Source organism: Stegodyphus dumicola, chromosome 10, assembly GCF_044657685.1.
Source record: "Stegodyphus dumicola isolate Sdum_Otavi_A_Nest chromosome 10, ASM4465768v1".
Taxonomy (NCBI): Eukaryota; Metazoa; Arthropoda; class Arachnida; order Araneae; family Eresidae; genus Stegodyphus; species Stegodyphus dumicola.
Window position 1 is genome coordinate 133,719,264 of NC_140777.1, and position 15,325 is coordinate 133,734,588.

The 15,325-nt window shown below is 31.6% G+C and overlaps 1 protein-coding gene across 2 annotated transcripts in view; it reads right to left on the reverse strand.

Annotated features, from left to right (window-relative positions):
• The window catches only part of LOC118179400 (laminin subunit alpha lam-3-like), a 258,439-nt gene that overhangs the window by 28,021 nt on the left and 215,093 nt on the right, over positions 1-15,325 (reverse strand). For both annotated transcript variants that reach the window (XM_085825564.1, XM_085825563.1), the window contains 4 exons: positions 8,714-8,879; positions 5,521-5,668; positions 4,414-4,537; positions 1,745-1,865 (listed from right to left, as the gene is read on the reverse strand). In XM_085825564.1, coding sequence (XP_085681690.1) covers positions 1,745-1,865; positions 4,414-4,537; positions 5,521-5,668; positions 8,714-8,879 — 559 coding nt within the window. The remainder of the gene's footprint in view (positions 1-1,744; positions 1,866-4,413; positions 4,538-5,520; positions 5,669-8,713; positions 8,880-15,325) is intronic.

The window sequence follows — 15,325 nt, forward strand, 5'->3', positions numbered from 1 at the left end:
TTCTGTTGCAAAAAGTCAGCTACAGAATATCACCAAATCATGTGTACAGCTTTAGGTACTAATGTTGTATCATATGACACTGTGAAGATTTGGTACCGAAAGTTTAAAAACAAGGTCATTCAAGAAGCAGAGCACTCTGGACAGCCTACTGATGCTTAAGAGGCCCACCTGCAGGAACTCGTGGAAGAAGACCAGTATGCAACAACTCGAGAGCTTGCTAAGGAGTTAGATGTTAGTACCATGTCCGTTAGTCACTATGCATCGCATAAACTTGATGTAGAAGTTCATTCACTGGGTGCTGCATGAGCTGACTCAAGCATAAGGACAGATGTGTTCGGCCTGCACTAATCTGTTTGAATATAAAAACAAGGAAAAAATTCTGGACCGGATCCTCAATTGTGATGAAAATTGGATTTACTTCAACAACACAGGCCAAAAAGGATATTGGTCTGCACCCGGAGAGTCCTTTGGCAGCTTCACAAAGTGCAATTTGACTAACAAAGGGATCATGCTTTGTATCTAGTGGGATTGCTGTGGTATTATCCTCAAAGAGTATCTTGAAAAAGGTAAAATCTGTGACAGTAAGGGGTACAGCAAGATGCTACTCCGTGTTGACACTGCTGTCATGGAAAAACATTGAAATGAGTTCCAGCACAAAAAGGTAATGTTCCATCAAGATAATCCAAGACCACCATGTGTTTGAATTCACCTGCTGGACTCTGTATGGACTCAAAAGGGATCTTTTGGCACACCCACCTTATAGCCCCGACATTGCTCCTTCGGACTTCTACCATTTTTCACACTTGCAGCTACATCTTCCATTCTTCACAGGACGTCAGAAGTGAGGTTGATATGGGTTTCGACTCAGGACCACCAAGTTTCTAGGCTGAAGGCTTTGAAAACCGTTTTGCGTTTCCCCCCCTAACTGTATTAAGAATGCTTATTGGCAAAAAAAAAAAAAAACTTTTATTATGACTAGACAAGTAAATCAAAATTAGATCTTGAAAGGTGAGCAATCTTTTCAGGGAATACCCATATCAAAATTCAAGCAAAACATAAACATTTCAGAAGTAAAACAAAAACAATTCAGTAAAATTAACAAAAAATTAAAAATTAATAAAACTGATATAAAATATAAAACATTGAAAGTTCCTTGGTGTTTTTCAAGAAGCAGCTGAAGATTTCTCAACAGGGCCATGTTTCTGAAATTATATCTAAATGATTGTTAATAATGAAAACTACACACATACCACACTTAATCAAAAATGAAAACTCCTGAAATGTAAGATCTTCCTTGAAATTCCTCAGCCAGATATGGCTTTTTTCATTGGCAGTAGTTGTGAAGTTTATATATACAATAATTACTAATTGTTTTATTTAGTATTTTAATGGTGTAATTATTATGTACAACATGATAATTTGACTCATTCTTATCAATCTGTAATTTCAGTTATCAAAATACCTTACTAAATTCTAAAAGAAAAACATTTGAAAAAAGGGGGATCTTATTTTTGAATTTTTAAATAAATACATGCATGCTTGCATGAATAGAAGCACATGCACGTATACTTGAATCGCATATATATCCTGAATAAGAAATACAAATGTATGTATGCTGCATATATATTTTGGTAACAATAAATAAACAAATCTAATTGTCAAAAAAAAGAGCTCTTAAATAAATTTCGGATACTTTAACATCTATTTTAAAATTAATGCATACATCTTAAATCTAAAATCTCACCCTATTCGAACAACCAACATTCATGCCATAGAAACTACTTCGATATAAATCAATGGGAGTAGAGTCAATTTGCAGGTCTTTCATGCAGCCAAAAAAATTCGTAAATTTTATGTCAGGCCATCTATAAAAATTAATACATTCCTTCAGTCTAAGCAAAATAACAAACAATATATGAGTTAATGTAAGATACTAACATTTATTTAATCATTACAAATGCCCAGAAGATTGGTTATGACACCATTAAATCTCTAGCCTTTCAATATTTTTTAACTTTACTTAAACATTCTAACATAAAATGAGTTAACATTCTATAACTAATGTATTTAAAAGGCTCAAGCAGCGTCTAAAAGATCTAGGAGGGATAAAGTTTTCATGAATTAAACAATATAAATAATAAATCTTTAAAAAGTGCATATAATGAAGTTCTTAGTGGATAAAAACAGTTTCATTCGGGCATAAAGGCTAAATTTATAGAACTCATTATTCAGTAAAATGCAGTTTATTTATACTTTAAATACTCTAAATCAAACTAAAAATATTTCCATTTAATTCTGATGTAAAATGAGCATGAAAAATCTTTATATTGTCAATAATTAGAAAATAAAATTAACAACATGTTCATGAAAATTAGATTAGAATTAATGAAAAGGAATAAAACTGTGCTGAGTTAAGTTATTCAAATTGTACCCTATAATATATGACAATATTTATCTGGGATTTTTTACCATGACAGCAAATTTTGCTCTTGTTAAAGTATTTTTATTATTCCCTATGTGCAGTACTTCCCCCCCCAAAAAAAATCTAAATAAAGATTGCAAGTGTAATAATTATATAGTACTTCAGAAATGATATTATCAACCAGAAACAAAAGTCTGCATTATTTATTACTTTCTCTTACATGCATTTATTTTTTTTTTCATTGCTAAAAGAGATATGAGGTACATTTAAAATGATTATGCTGAATTAGTTTCTTAAAATTTTAAATTTATCTTCTAATGCATTTTTCTCAAAATAATGATTCTGCAGGTTTGTGGTTTTAACTGCAGTGCCAACATATGTAGTCTGTCTGATAAATACACAAAATGAGCTAGTAGGGTGACCTTGAGTTGCAGTTAGGTCGTGCTCATTTGCTGCTGTGCTGGCAGTGGATCTACTGGAGCAGTTGCCAAACAATTGAGGCAAGCGTACAGCTTTTATTATTTTTTCTTGTGAATGATGGATATTAATGAACAGATGGAACAATGAATCAACATCAAAATTTATTAAATTTGGGAAACGTTCTCATTCATGAAAGGAAGGAAATGACCTACTGAAGAAAACAGTCCTTTTCAAGTAAATCAAGTGTTTCAGCAAGGGCTGTGAAGACTTCAAGGATGAGGATAGGCCAGGATGACTGTCGACCTTCTGTATTGAAGATTACATTGAACATATGTGGTCTTTTGTGCTTTCTGATCATCGATTAACTGCCCAGATGATTGCTAATGAAATGAATTTAAGAAAATCATCAGTGCACACAATTTTAAGAGAACATTTGTAGTTGAGAAAATTGTGTGCAAAAATTATCCCAAAGTTGCTAAAATCTGACCAAAAAGCTGAGAAGGACTGAATACCACACGATTGGAAAAACTCCATTCAATCTTTCAGTTTCCTTGAAAGGATCATCACTGGTGACAAAGCAGTATAATTTTTCTGGATGGTTGAGTAAAAGTATATATGAGGTTGCACTGGAGTTTGGAGTTAATTCTCAGACAGTTTTGCTACTGCTCTTCTTGCTTGGTGATTGCTACTTTAATTTTGCTTTGTGACTGATTCTAGTGATTCACAATGTTCCTTGAGCTTAAGGAGGATTTAGCTTTACCTCTGTTTTCTCCTTTGGGCTGTTTCACAGCTGTTTGCCTTGCTTGTAAGAGCTGTTACCATCCTAATAATGTTTTAAGTTTTCCCTATTCATTTGGTTCCCTTATTTAATGAGATCTCTATAAATCCATAACATGCAACCATATAATTCCAGTGCAATATAAAATGTAATAATCTATTCATGTATAATTTTAGTATTTTAGTACAAAGTGATATAATTTAGATTCCAAACATTTAAATTATGGTTATTCATTTGCAAATAATTAAAAAAAACCTTGCCTCAAGAATGTAAAGTATAAAATATAAAAATAATATATTCTTATCATTTTATGTTTTTCACAACTTAAATAATAATATATGTATATCAGTGGGAGTATGATATTTGTGATTCTGGAATAAATTAGCAATACAAATATTAAAATTTTATTCATTTCCACTCATTAATTAACAATCAATACTTTAAACCACAATATTTCAAATAGCAATAGAAATATATAAAATTTTAGTCATTTTCACACATTAATTAACAATCAGTACTTTAAACCATAATATTTCAAATTATAAATAAATTAATATAAATTATATTAACATAATATTTCAAATTATCAAATTATTATAGTCCTATATATTAAAGGAAAAACACAGAGATGCAAGTTAACTTTATAATATAGACATGTTTTTAATATACTGATGTATATGTTATTTCATATATTTTAAAATGAAACCCATGGTTACTAAAGAAACTAATTCTGTTACAAATGTTATAACAGGATTTATTTCAAAAGTAAAAAAGTTTTGGCTAAAATACCTACCTTTCTTCAGTGAAATTTGGAGGAACACCACCATAGTAGAGAACACTGTCTTTCAAATCGAGTGCTGAAGACAATCCCTTTGGAGCATTTTCTTCTAAAAATTCGTTTTCTACCATGATTTGAGCTGAAATAATAAGCTATATCAGCAACGTTTTGATGCAATGCAGAAATTTTAGTCATTTCGAGTTTTTTCATAATTATTTTTTTTCATTTAGTTATATGCAGAATTATTTAAATTCATTCATAAAATAATAACAACTTTTTTAAATTTTAAATAAAATAAAATAAAAATAAAAATTACTGTCAGTTCTTCTCCTGAAATGGATTTCAAGTCTGCAGTTAAATTAAAATCATACCAAAGATGAATATTGGTAATCCTGTTCTAGGGTTTTTCAAAAACTGAAGTTCCTTCAGTGTGCAATTTAACTAAGCAAAATTTGACATGCCCACTGATTCAGAGTCAGGACTAAGATGCTTGACACTTGTCTCTGAATTTTTTTAAAAAAAAGTCTTCTTTCTTTCTTTTTTATATGTTATAATAACTTTTATAAAAGAATATTATAAAAATATATATTTGTGAAGTATTTATTAATTAATTCTCATTTTTATATAATTTATTAGTATTTAGCATTTCACATAATTTTTAATGGAAGTATAAATAATTCTTTTTATGTATAATTTATTATCATTATCAGTTGTTGTGAATGCAAGATTTACAAACTTCTTTCATGATATATTCATAGCTAAGTAAAACTTAGTTTCAAAAGTGATCATTCATAGCTTGCAGTTTAATTAACTGAGAATTATAATGGTTTTAACATAGTTGTTAAGTAATAAAAAGATAAACTACAAAACAAAATTGACTAAAGGATATTAAAAAGATTTAATATTTTTCAATTTACCTTTAAATACCTGGATAAATACTTATTTTATCACAGACATCAGGGATTTGAAAAACAAATTCCGCAAATAGTTATTTTCAACCATAGTTAACAACAATATCTTTATATTTTATTTAATTTCTGTGATAATAAAGTATGTATTTCATGCTTAATGACTTTTTATCTGATAATATTTTTTAGAATAAAAACATGATAATTGCAATACCTTCAAACTTTTCTCTAGCTGCCTCAACACGAATCCATTGACCAGTGTTATATTTCTTCTTTGTTTCTAAACGAATATGAATTTTACCATTCATTTTGAGTTGATATAAAACTTTACCTTTTCTTAATTCCAGTGATATGAAATGCCCCTAAAAGATCAAACAAATGAAAATCACACATGAAAACACAAAATTTCAGAAAATTATACTTTTTTCCAAATTCCCGAAATAAAGCATAACTTTTATTCAGTATTTTTTCATTTAATTTATTTTTCTCCACTCATTTATCATACATAATTTACTTAACATATTAGTTTGCATATCCAAAATAAAATGTTTAATCTCAGATTTCTCTTATGTATTGCATGTTACATATCTTCATAATAAAAAGCTTAAAAAGTTATGTACAATTAAAATATAATTAACACTTCATTGGGAGACAGTGTATGTATATAAATGATTGTAGCATGACATATGTATAACTATCCACTGATTTGTTTCTTTATTGTCATTTTTACATTACAAGTAAATTTACATTTACTTTGGCCTGCTATTGCTGTATGATAATGGTATTTTCTTCAACATTTACACATTTGCATTTTCTGTGTAATTAATTGCAATTTGATACCTATCTTACTTTTATTACATGTTTACGCAGTATTATTACCATTTTTCATGCATTTATGCACTTTTATTAATTATCAACTGGTTCTGGGTGAGAGAAACTAGTTAAATACTTCCATTTGATTTATAACAAAACTTAATTATTTGTTATGTACTTATTAACTCGTACATTGATCTTACTGTAGTCTTTTGTGCCTTTTTATGGGCAGTTATGATTTAAAATTTGTATTTCAAGTTTATTTTTTTATTTTCTTTTTTCTATATGTATATATTATAAAATTATATATGAGGCATATTCGAAAACTAAGTACCGTTTTGAAAAAAAAAAAAGAAAAAAAGATAGTAAAACAATTTTTTTGAATCTAATTTTATTTTTACATGAAAATACATGTCTTAAACTATTTTTCAACATAGTTTCCGCCAATGATCAAACACTTGTCATAGCGGATGACCAGTTTTTGTATACCATCATCAAAGAAACTTCCCACCAGTTTCAATAACCACGACTCCACAGCATTTTTCGTGTCATCGTCAGATCCAAAGCGCTTGCCACCAAGCTCGCGCTTCATGTGCAGCAACAAGTGATAGTTGGACAGCGCCAAGTCCGGGCTGTACGGCGGGTGATCGAACTGCTCCCAATGAAACTCTCGAATTAACGATTGAGTGACACCAGCAGTATGGGGCCGAGCATTGTCATGGAGCAACACAATTCTTTTACTGAGCATTCCTCTTCGTTTGTTTTGAATGGCACACCTTAGTTTTGTTAAAGTCTCACAATATCGTGCCGCATTAATGGTTTCACCTCTGGGAAGAAATTCAGAAAGCAAAACATCTTTCCTATCCCAGAAGACAGTGCACATGGTTTTTTGTAATGACATTGTCACTTTGAACTTTTGTTTTTTCAGAGAATGAGTGTGTCTCCACTCCATCGAGTGTTGTTTCGATTCTGGTGTGAAATGACACACCCAAGTTTCATCACTTGTCACAATTTGGTTTAAAAAGTTTTCTCCCTCATCACTGTACCGTGTGAGAAATGTCAGGGCACTACCAAGTCACTTTGTTTTGTGAACATCAGTGAGCATTTTTGGAACCCATCGGGAACACAGTTTGCGATAATTCAAGCGGTCAGACACAATTTTGAACAAAACAGTACGTGAAATTTGTGGAAATGCCTCTGAAAGAGTTGTCATTGTGAAGCATCTGTTCTCATGAATTGCTTCATCAACTTTCATTACCAAATCATCAGTGACAACAGAAAGCCGACAAATGCGAGCCTTGGCGTGGACATTTGTTCTACCTGCATTAAACATTCTTACCCACTTTCTCACCATTCCATCACTTATCGCGTATTCACTGTAAACTTCTGTCACTTGACGATAAATTTCGGCCGGTTTAACATTCCTCGCGTTCAAAAATTTAATCACGGCACGAATCTCACAGTCAGTGGGAGAACTAATTGTCTTAAACATTTTGAATGTGCACAGCAAACTGAAAACACAACATACAGCAACCAAAATGGCGACAATTGTCAGTGAACAAGAGAGACTAGTGCACATGCATGGGATGCCTACCACAGCGCTGCGACGGTGCTAGAATGCTTAGTTTCCGAATACGCTACGTAAAATGTGTGAGATGATGTGTAAAAAATATTTCATGAATTAATTATTAAAATGCTTAATAATTCATTTGATTTAAAATGTTTAACAATAAAATGAATCTCCTAAAAATTCTAATGGAAGGCACATAGTTTAAATTAATAGTAATGTATAAAATAATACACTTTAGATGCAAACACTTACAACTACAATTTAATGACTGTAATTTGTTAAATGAATACACAGCATTTTTAAATAATAGCTTTGAAATTCTTTTAAATAATTAATATAACAAACAAAAAGAATGCAAAAATAAATTAGTAATTTGCTATAGTAAAAGTTAATAATTTATTACTCTCAAAATTAATTTCATTGTTGTCTAAATAAACACTTTATTTATTCCATTTGACCAAAACTACAATTAAGTTGTTATGTATTCATTTCCCTCACTAGATGGCACCAGGGATTCCACTAGGGACAGAAAATTTAAACCACCCTTTTTTTTGGGGGGGGAGGATATAATAAGACAGATTTTCTGTTTCGGGTTCATGCCAGTATGGGTGTGCAGTTGATTTTACAGCCATGAGTGGGAAAGAGATAAAGGCATATATAGTGGTTAATTATTTTTTTTTTTCCTTTTCAGTGTTTAATGTGAATCAGAATGTAGTCTCAAAAAATGAATTGCGTTTTCTCTGGAAAAGATCCTTTTTTTCAGCTAAGACATCACATTTACAGTCCCTACACTAGAAAAGGAAGTTTTTCCAAACCAGATTGATAGCAGAACCTGCTTATGCCAGTGGATGCTGACAACTTCAGTCAAAAACAGTTGATTAATTACACAAAAAAAAATATCTATCTTACAGATTAAAAAATATTTTACAATGGTAGCTAGAACCAAAGTCTCACACTCCAATTAAATATAAAACAAAAATAACATAAATAGTTTTGACACACATAAAAAGATATTATAAATTACTTTTTGGTAATTGCACGACAAGAATAATAAACCATCTTCATTTAAGGTCTTGAAACTTAAAATAGCATATAAATCACTTTTCTTGTAATATGGTATCTGTGGTACTATAGCATAGCTGTGTCCACCTTGAAATTCATATGCACTAATATCAATATCCTCAGTTGCTCTAAAAAGAAAATTTAAACAACAGATTTAAAAAAGCAGTACTTAAAATTCCCAACAGAAAATAATTACTTACATGCAAATGTTATAAAGTATGCCTAAATTATAAAATAAAGGAAATTCAGATAGTATAAGCTCTAATAATACTCAATGTGTATATTTTGCAGAATATGACAAAGTTAAAAATAAACAGACTAGACAATTTTTTTCCTTTTTTGAAATTAAAGCCATGTGAATGATTTATGTTATATCTGGGTTCATACATGATCTTCATAATGATATAAACTTGAATCCTCTATAATATCTCCACAAAAAGATGAAACTGTACAAAATATTTGAAAAGGAACAAAAATTAAAGGAAAATATATATACAGTAGAATTCCAGAAATCCGCAAAGCTTGGGACCAGAGCTTGTGCGGATTTTAGGATTTTGCGGATTTCAGGACAGAAAAGATAAAGCATAATATTCGGACTAAAAGTGCAAAATGAATAAGGCGTATTAGATACATTTAATTAAATTATTATATACATTATTGCAATAATTTATTATATGCATTAAATTATTATTACATATATAAATTGATTATATTATTCATTGTATTATATGTACACAGCATCGAGGTTTGCCGATTTCGCCTCATACAAAGATTTCCGGTTTCAGATTCTGGTGTTAGAATCACTGTTGCTGTAAAATTTCAACAACTTTCCTTTATTTTTCTGTATATCATACACAATCATGTAGCAATTCCATACTATTCTGCTATAAATCTAGGAGTAGCACCTGCTTCCATCTTTTGCAGAATTTGTGCTTTTTGTGTTACCGTCAATGCAACGTGTTTACGTTTTACAACGTTGCAAGTAGTAAAATCATGAGTGCGTTTCTTATCTGTCATTGTTTTAAAAAGGGCTGAAATTTAAAATATTCTTAATTTATCCACAAAATATCCCGATAAAAAAAAATCTGATGTGTACACCACATGACTTCCTTGTAGGGAATATTAAATTATACGCATTTTTTCTTGCATTTCATTTAAATTTATTGGATTGAATTAAATCTACTTCACCGACAGTGCATAAACCACAATAGAATAAATGCATTCTTTAAAATTCACTCTAGTATTTGTTTACCATATCACTCTGGCGCTAGATTCACTTAACAGTATTATATTTCATTCATATTATAACTCATAATGCACAAAATTTATATCATTTAAAGAATAATTATCTAATCATTGCCACATGTTCTATTCAAATACTATAATAAAGATAGAATGATGTATAAAAGAAATTAAGCAAATAAAAGAAAAAAGAAACAGTTTTTCACAGACGATTGAGTATTTCTCATTCAATTAATTCAGTTCTCACTTCGCGAGAAGGCAAAAATACATAAAAACTCAAAATATCTATATTAAAAATTACGAAGTAAATCTTAAACACTTATTTCCTCGAAAAAATTCCAGAAAGGATTAAGCATGATTTAATTAGCAATAATAAATGAAGGCGTTATCTTTGTTGTTGCAAAGCTAAGTTTCTCTAGATTGGCAACAAATCCACTAGTCTGCTGTTTCAAATGTAAACAATCAATGGCCGCCATAAAAAAAGGCTTAGCGACACTTAAACAACTTTAAAATTGTTGATAATTCTAAAAATATTGCATACAGATTTACTAAAGGCATAAAAACCTTAACCGGAAGATAAAAACAACATAATTCAATCATTTTTAAAGCAAAAAATGTACAATTTACAAACATATAAGAGTAAAGAAACTGACATCACTGAGCCGGGTAACAAAATGGATATATGTATAAATATATTTATATACGTTTGGTGTGGCCGATTGCAACCAAAATACGAGGTGCACATCTACATGCTATAGCAGTCCTATATAGAAAATTTCAACATTCTGAGGCTACTCGTTTTTGAGTTATGCGAGATACGTACGTGCATACATACGTTCGTACAGACGCCACGAAAAATTCTCTTCAGAATTAATTTTAAAGCAGTTTTATAATTTTTTTAGAGGAAACAAGTCTTTTATTCTGTCCCTACGTACAGATATCAGGCAAAAACATCGTTAAATTGCATTTGATAGCGGTCAAAATAGATATTTTCGTTCAAATATGCTGCCTGAAACTCTTCACGATTACAATACTTCCTTTTTACTTCGTACAAAGAAGTAAAAAGGCAGCACTAAACAATCTCGTGAAATGAAATAATAAAGCTCAGATAACCACCAACGGAAGGGGGGTGAATTGTGAACTTGAACTAAGAGTTGAGTGAATCGTCTGCTTTTTTACCTCGATGCTGATTAGAGGGAAAAAAGCTTATCTTATTTAATTTATCTTATTTTTTTAAACTTTTTTATGTCAGTAATTTGGTATTTCAGTTTTGACTCATTATTATTCGGTAATTATGACGTCATTATTTGGTAAGTATTTTTTTCTTCGATATTTCGTACTCAATATTGTGGTTTCCGGAACCTATAAATTGAATGTTTATATTCTGAGAAGCAACGCGGATTTCAGGTCGATGGATTTTCGGTATTTGACTATATATATAATCCTTGAATGTATGTTGAGTAACTGATTATAAACATGGTTTGAATTAAAAAAATTATACAAATAATGCTGTTTTTCAGACTGTAATTTTGATTATTTGTGTTTTAGGGAAAATATACAAAACTTGATATATTACTTTAATAAGTGTCAAAAAATGCAGTTCTGTATTATCTGAAATTGGCCTTAAGAAGAATGCCTAAATTTCATGACTTAAACAATTTTCACATAATAAAAATTTACTTTGAATAAAAAAAATATTCTGGATCAGGGATAACAAAAAAGTGAACTTTTTTAAGATAAAAAATTTTGAAACTTAACAGCCATGGAAAAGTAGCTTGCTACAGTATTGGTGCTATGTAGTATGATCTCTGGTGGTAGTCATAGTGCCTCACTCTCTGCCTGCTGAATGTTTTTAAAGCTTACGTTGTAAGGTTATTATTTAAATTAACTAGTTATTTATAATTTCAGCCTTTACTATAACTTCTGCTTTCCATTTCCTCACGAGAATGTAAATGAAAATGAAGAACAGAGAATGCTTCTAGCTTGCATGTGCGTGGTATGTTTAGTTTCTGCCAGTTTTGATAGTTGAACAGTAGACTCCCGATTATCCGCGCCTGCCGTGCAAAGTTTTTTTTTTTTTTTTTTTTACAAGCGTAAAGTAAAGAAAATAAAAATATTCACAAAACTGAGCGAATTGTTAAATGTGCTAACATCGTGCTTATTTATGGCAAAAATATCCCAGGCCTTCTCGGAACCTTTCCTTCTGATGAGTAAGTGATTTCTTACTCACCCTTGCAGTGCCTGCTCCACCGCCCTCTCTCGTCTTAATCTTACTGACACATCCACTTCCTCCCACTCGCCATTGTTAGTTTAAGCCAGAGAGTGTTCGCGAACCGGTCAGAGTTAATTTCTTATCTTTTATTTGTTCAACGCTTTTTTAGTTACCGATTTAAAATGTCAGGAAAACGAAAGAAGGTTGTGCTGACGATTTGTTCAACGACTTGTGCTTTTTGGTTTTGTGTTTTTCGTTACCGATTTAAAATGTCAGGAAAATGAAAGAAGGTTGTGTTGATGATTGCGCAAAAACTAGAATTAATTTCCAAAGTAGCAAACGGCGCTACAAGGCAGCAGATGGAATTGGATTACGGAATCGAAGAAACAACAGTGCGTGACATTCTAAAGCAAAAAGACAAACTGGTGAACTTTGCATCAATGTTGGACAGTGCTTCCGCAATGAAAACGCGAAAAACTACGAAGGGTTCTACCTTTGATGAGCGAGACACGGCATTGGCAGATTGGTTAGCTAAGTTTGAAAAGAGGGTACTCCTGTAAATGGTTCTATCATTGCGGTGAAGGCCAAAAACTTTTTTTGAGTTGTTAGGGGCTGAAAGGAAATTTTGATACGTCTTCTGGCTCGTTGACTCGTTTTAAGCAGCGACATGGAATTTGAGAAATTGGACTTAATGGGGAGAAACTTAGTGGTGGCCAACAAGCAGCCGACGATTTCCACAATGAATTTGAAGAATTTGTTTTAAAAGAAGAGCTATTTTTTGAACAAATTTACGATGCCGCTGAATCGGGGCTTTTGTGGAAATGTCTTCCCACTTGCACTTTAGCATTTGAAAGTGAAAGTAAAGCGGCGGGTCATAAAAGCAGCAAGGAAAAGATCACTATCATGTCTTGCAGTAATGCTACAGGTGGACATAAACTAAGACTTATTGTCAATGGAAAGTAAAAAAAAAAAAAAAAAAAAAAAGATCTTTCAAAGGCACAAGGATAGAAAATTTGCCCGTTGATTACTTTAACAAAAAAAAAAAAAAAAAAAAGGATGAACCGAAACATTTTTCAAGAATGGTTTAAAAAAATCTTTTTTCTTCAAGTGCGTAAACATCTTAAATCGAAAACCCTGCCTGAAAAAGCTGTGCTATTGATCGACAATGCACCTTCTCACCCAGCAACAAGCGTGCTAAAGTCTTCTGATGGACAAATTTTTGCAAAGTTTCTCACCCCCCCAAACGTTACTTCGCTAATCCAACCCATGGACCAAGGAGTCATTGCAACAATGAAGAGAACATACCGAACCAAGCTGCTAATGACTAAAATTGAAGAAGGTTATGATCTGAAAGAGTTTTGGAAACATTACGAAATCTTGGACAGCATCTACGATGTTGCATCTGCATGGGACTCAGTGAAACCGTCAACCCTCATAATATCATGGAGAAAACTCATGCCTAATGTTGAAGCCAACGACAACCTAACCCATTGGAGTTGTGAAGAAGAGAATGAAGATGTAGACACGCCCACGGCAACTCTTGTCGATATGGTGAAAACAGTTCCAGGTGGATAGAATGTCGATGCTGAAAACATTAACAAGTGGTTGGAGTGTGACGTCAACAAACCTGGCTTCAAACGCTTGACAGATGATGAAATTGTGAAGAAAGCAAGGGGAGAGATTGAGAATGAAGAACAGCGAAGTGAAGGCAAAGAAGAGCCCACTGTGCAGATGCAGAAGACTCACAAAGCGGCTTTGCAACAAGTCGACGGACTGCTGAGCTATTTGGAAGAACAAGACGACTCAGAGTTGGCCGAGAAACTTATGCTACGAAAAATGCAATCTTGGATAAAGAGAAAATGCTTCCAAAGCAAGAAGCAAACACAAATGACTGATTTCTTCAAAAAGGTGTAGTTTTACAGTTATGCTTTTGTAATTACATAATAACAGTACATATGTATTAAATTTTCTGTGCATCCTTGACGCCTTTCGTAAGTACAAAGCACTTTTCTGTTTTCATTAACAAAATGAATTTTAGGTTAGTTTTGAGTGATATACTAAAATATTAAGCATTAGTTAAACATGTCCTGCTGTTTATTTTACATTTTATTGTTCCTACAATGGTACATAAAACGATTTTTCAAAGTTGGAATGACTGTTTTCTCTTTTGCTATACCCGTTTTTAGCTTTTTTCGGATTATCCGCGATTTTTGTTATCCGCGGCGGCCGCACCACTCAATTCCGCAGATAATCGGGAGTTTACTGTAATTTGGCTTTGCATTATTCTACTACTGACAATTTGATTTTAATGTTAGAATTGCTGAGCTAGCTTTGTGTATATTTAAATTGTGTTGTCTTTGACTATTAGCCTACATTTTAAATTGAATTTGACTGTTCATTAGTTGCATTACCATGAGCTATGGTTGATATTGTTAACATAAGAACATGGAATTATATTCTTATTTAGGTTCTAAATATTTAAATAAAAAGGTTTATTTAAATCTTTCCTTGACTTTTAGAGTGTAGTTACTTTAAGGTATAGTGATAACTTCTTTCATGTCTATTAGGGATTTTGTACTAATTAACTTTTACTAGATCAAGTAAAACTCCATAATGTCACCAAATAAAGCACTATTTCAGCTTTATTTTTCATTCGTACTCACTCATTATGAGGAAATCATGTTGCAAAGATGTCGTTAACCTTGTCATATTATCATGAGAGGTAGGCTACTTTTTTTTGTGGACGACCCTCTATAAGTGAGAATTTGTTACTCATGTTTATATTTCCATGTTTGTCTGGTATTAAAGGTATGTTTTTTAAATTTGCATTTAAGAATTTATATTTTTTTAACTAGATTCATAGTTGCCATAAGCACAATTTGTATAACCAAAATCATACAGGTAATTTGGACCAAGGAAGGGGGTGGAGACTGATGCAGTTTAAAGAATGCATCAAAGTTTTAATTTTCTATATTTTTATTCAAAAGTTCACATGACTAAAACTGTCATAGTTTGAGAGACCAAGTTCATCAGAAAAAAACTGAGGAATGTGGGCGTTAAAAGGGAATATAATAAACCAAAAATACTACATAATTTTCTCCCTTTATTTTTGCCTGTGGA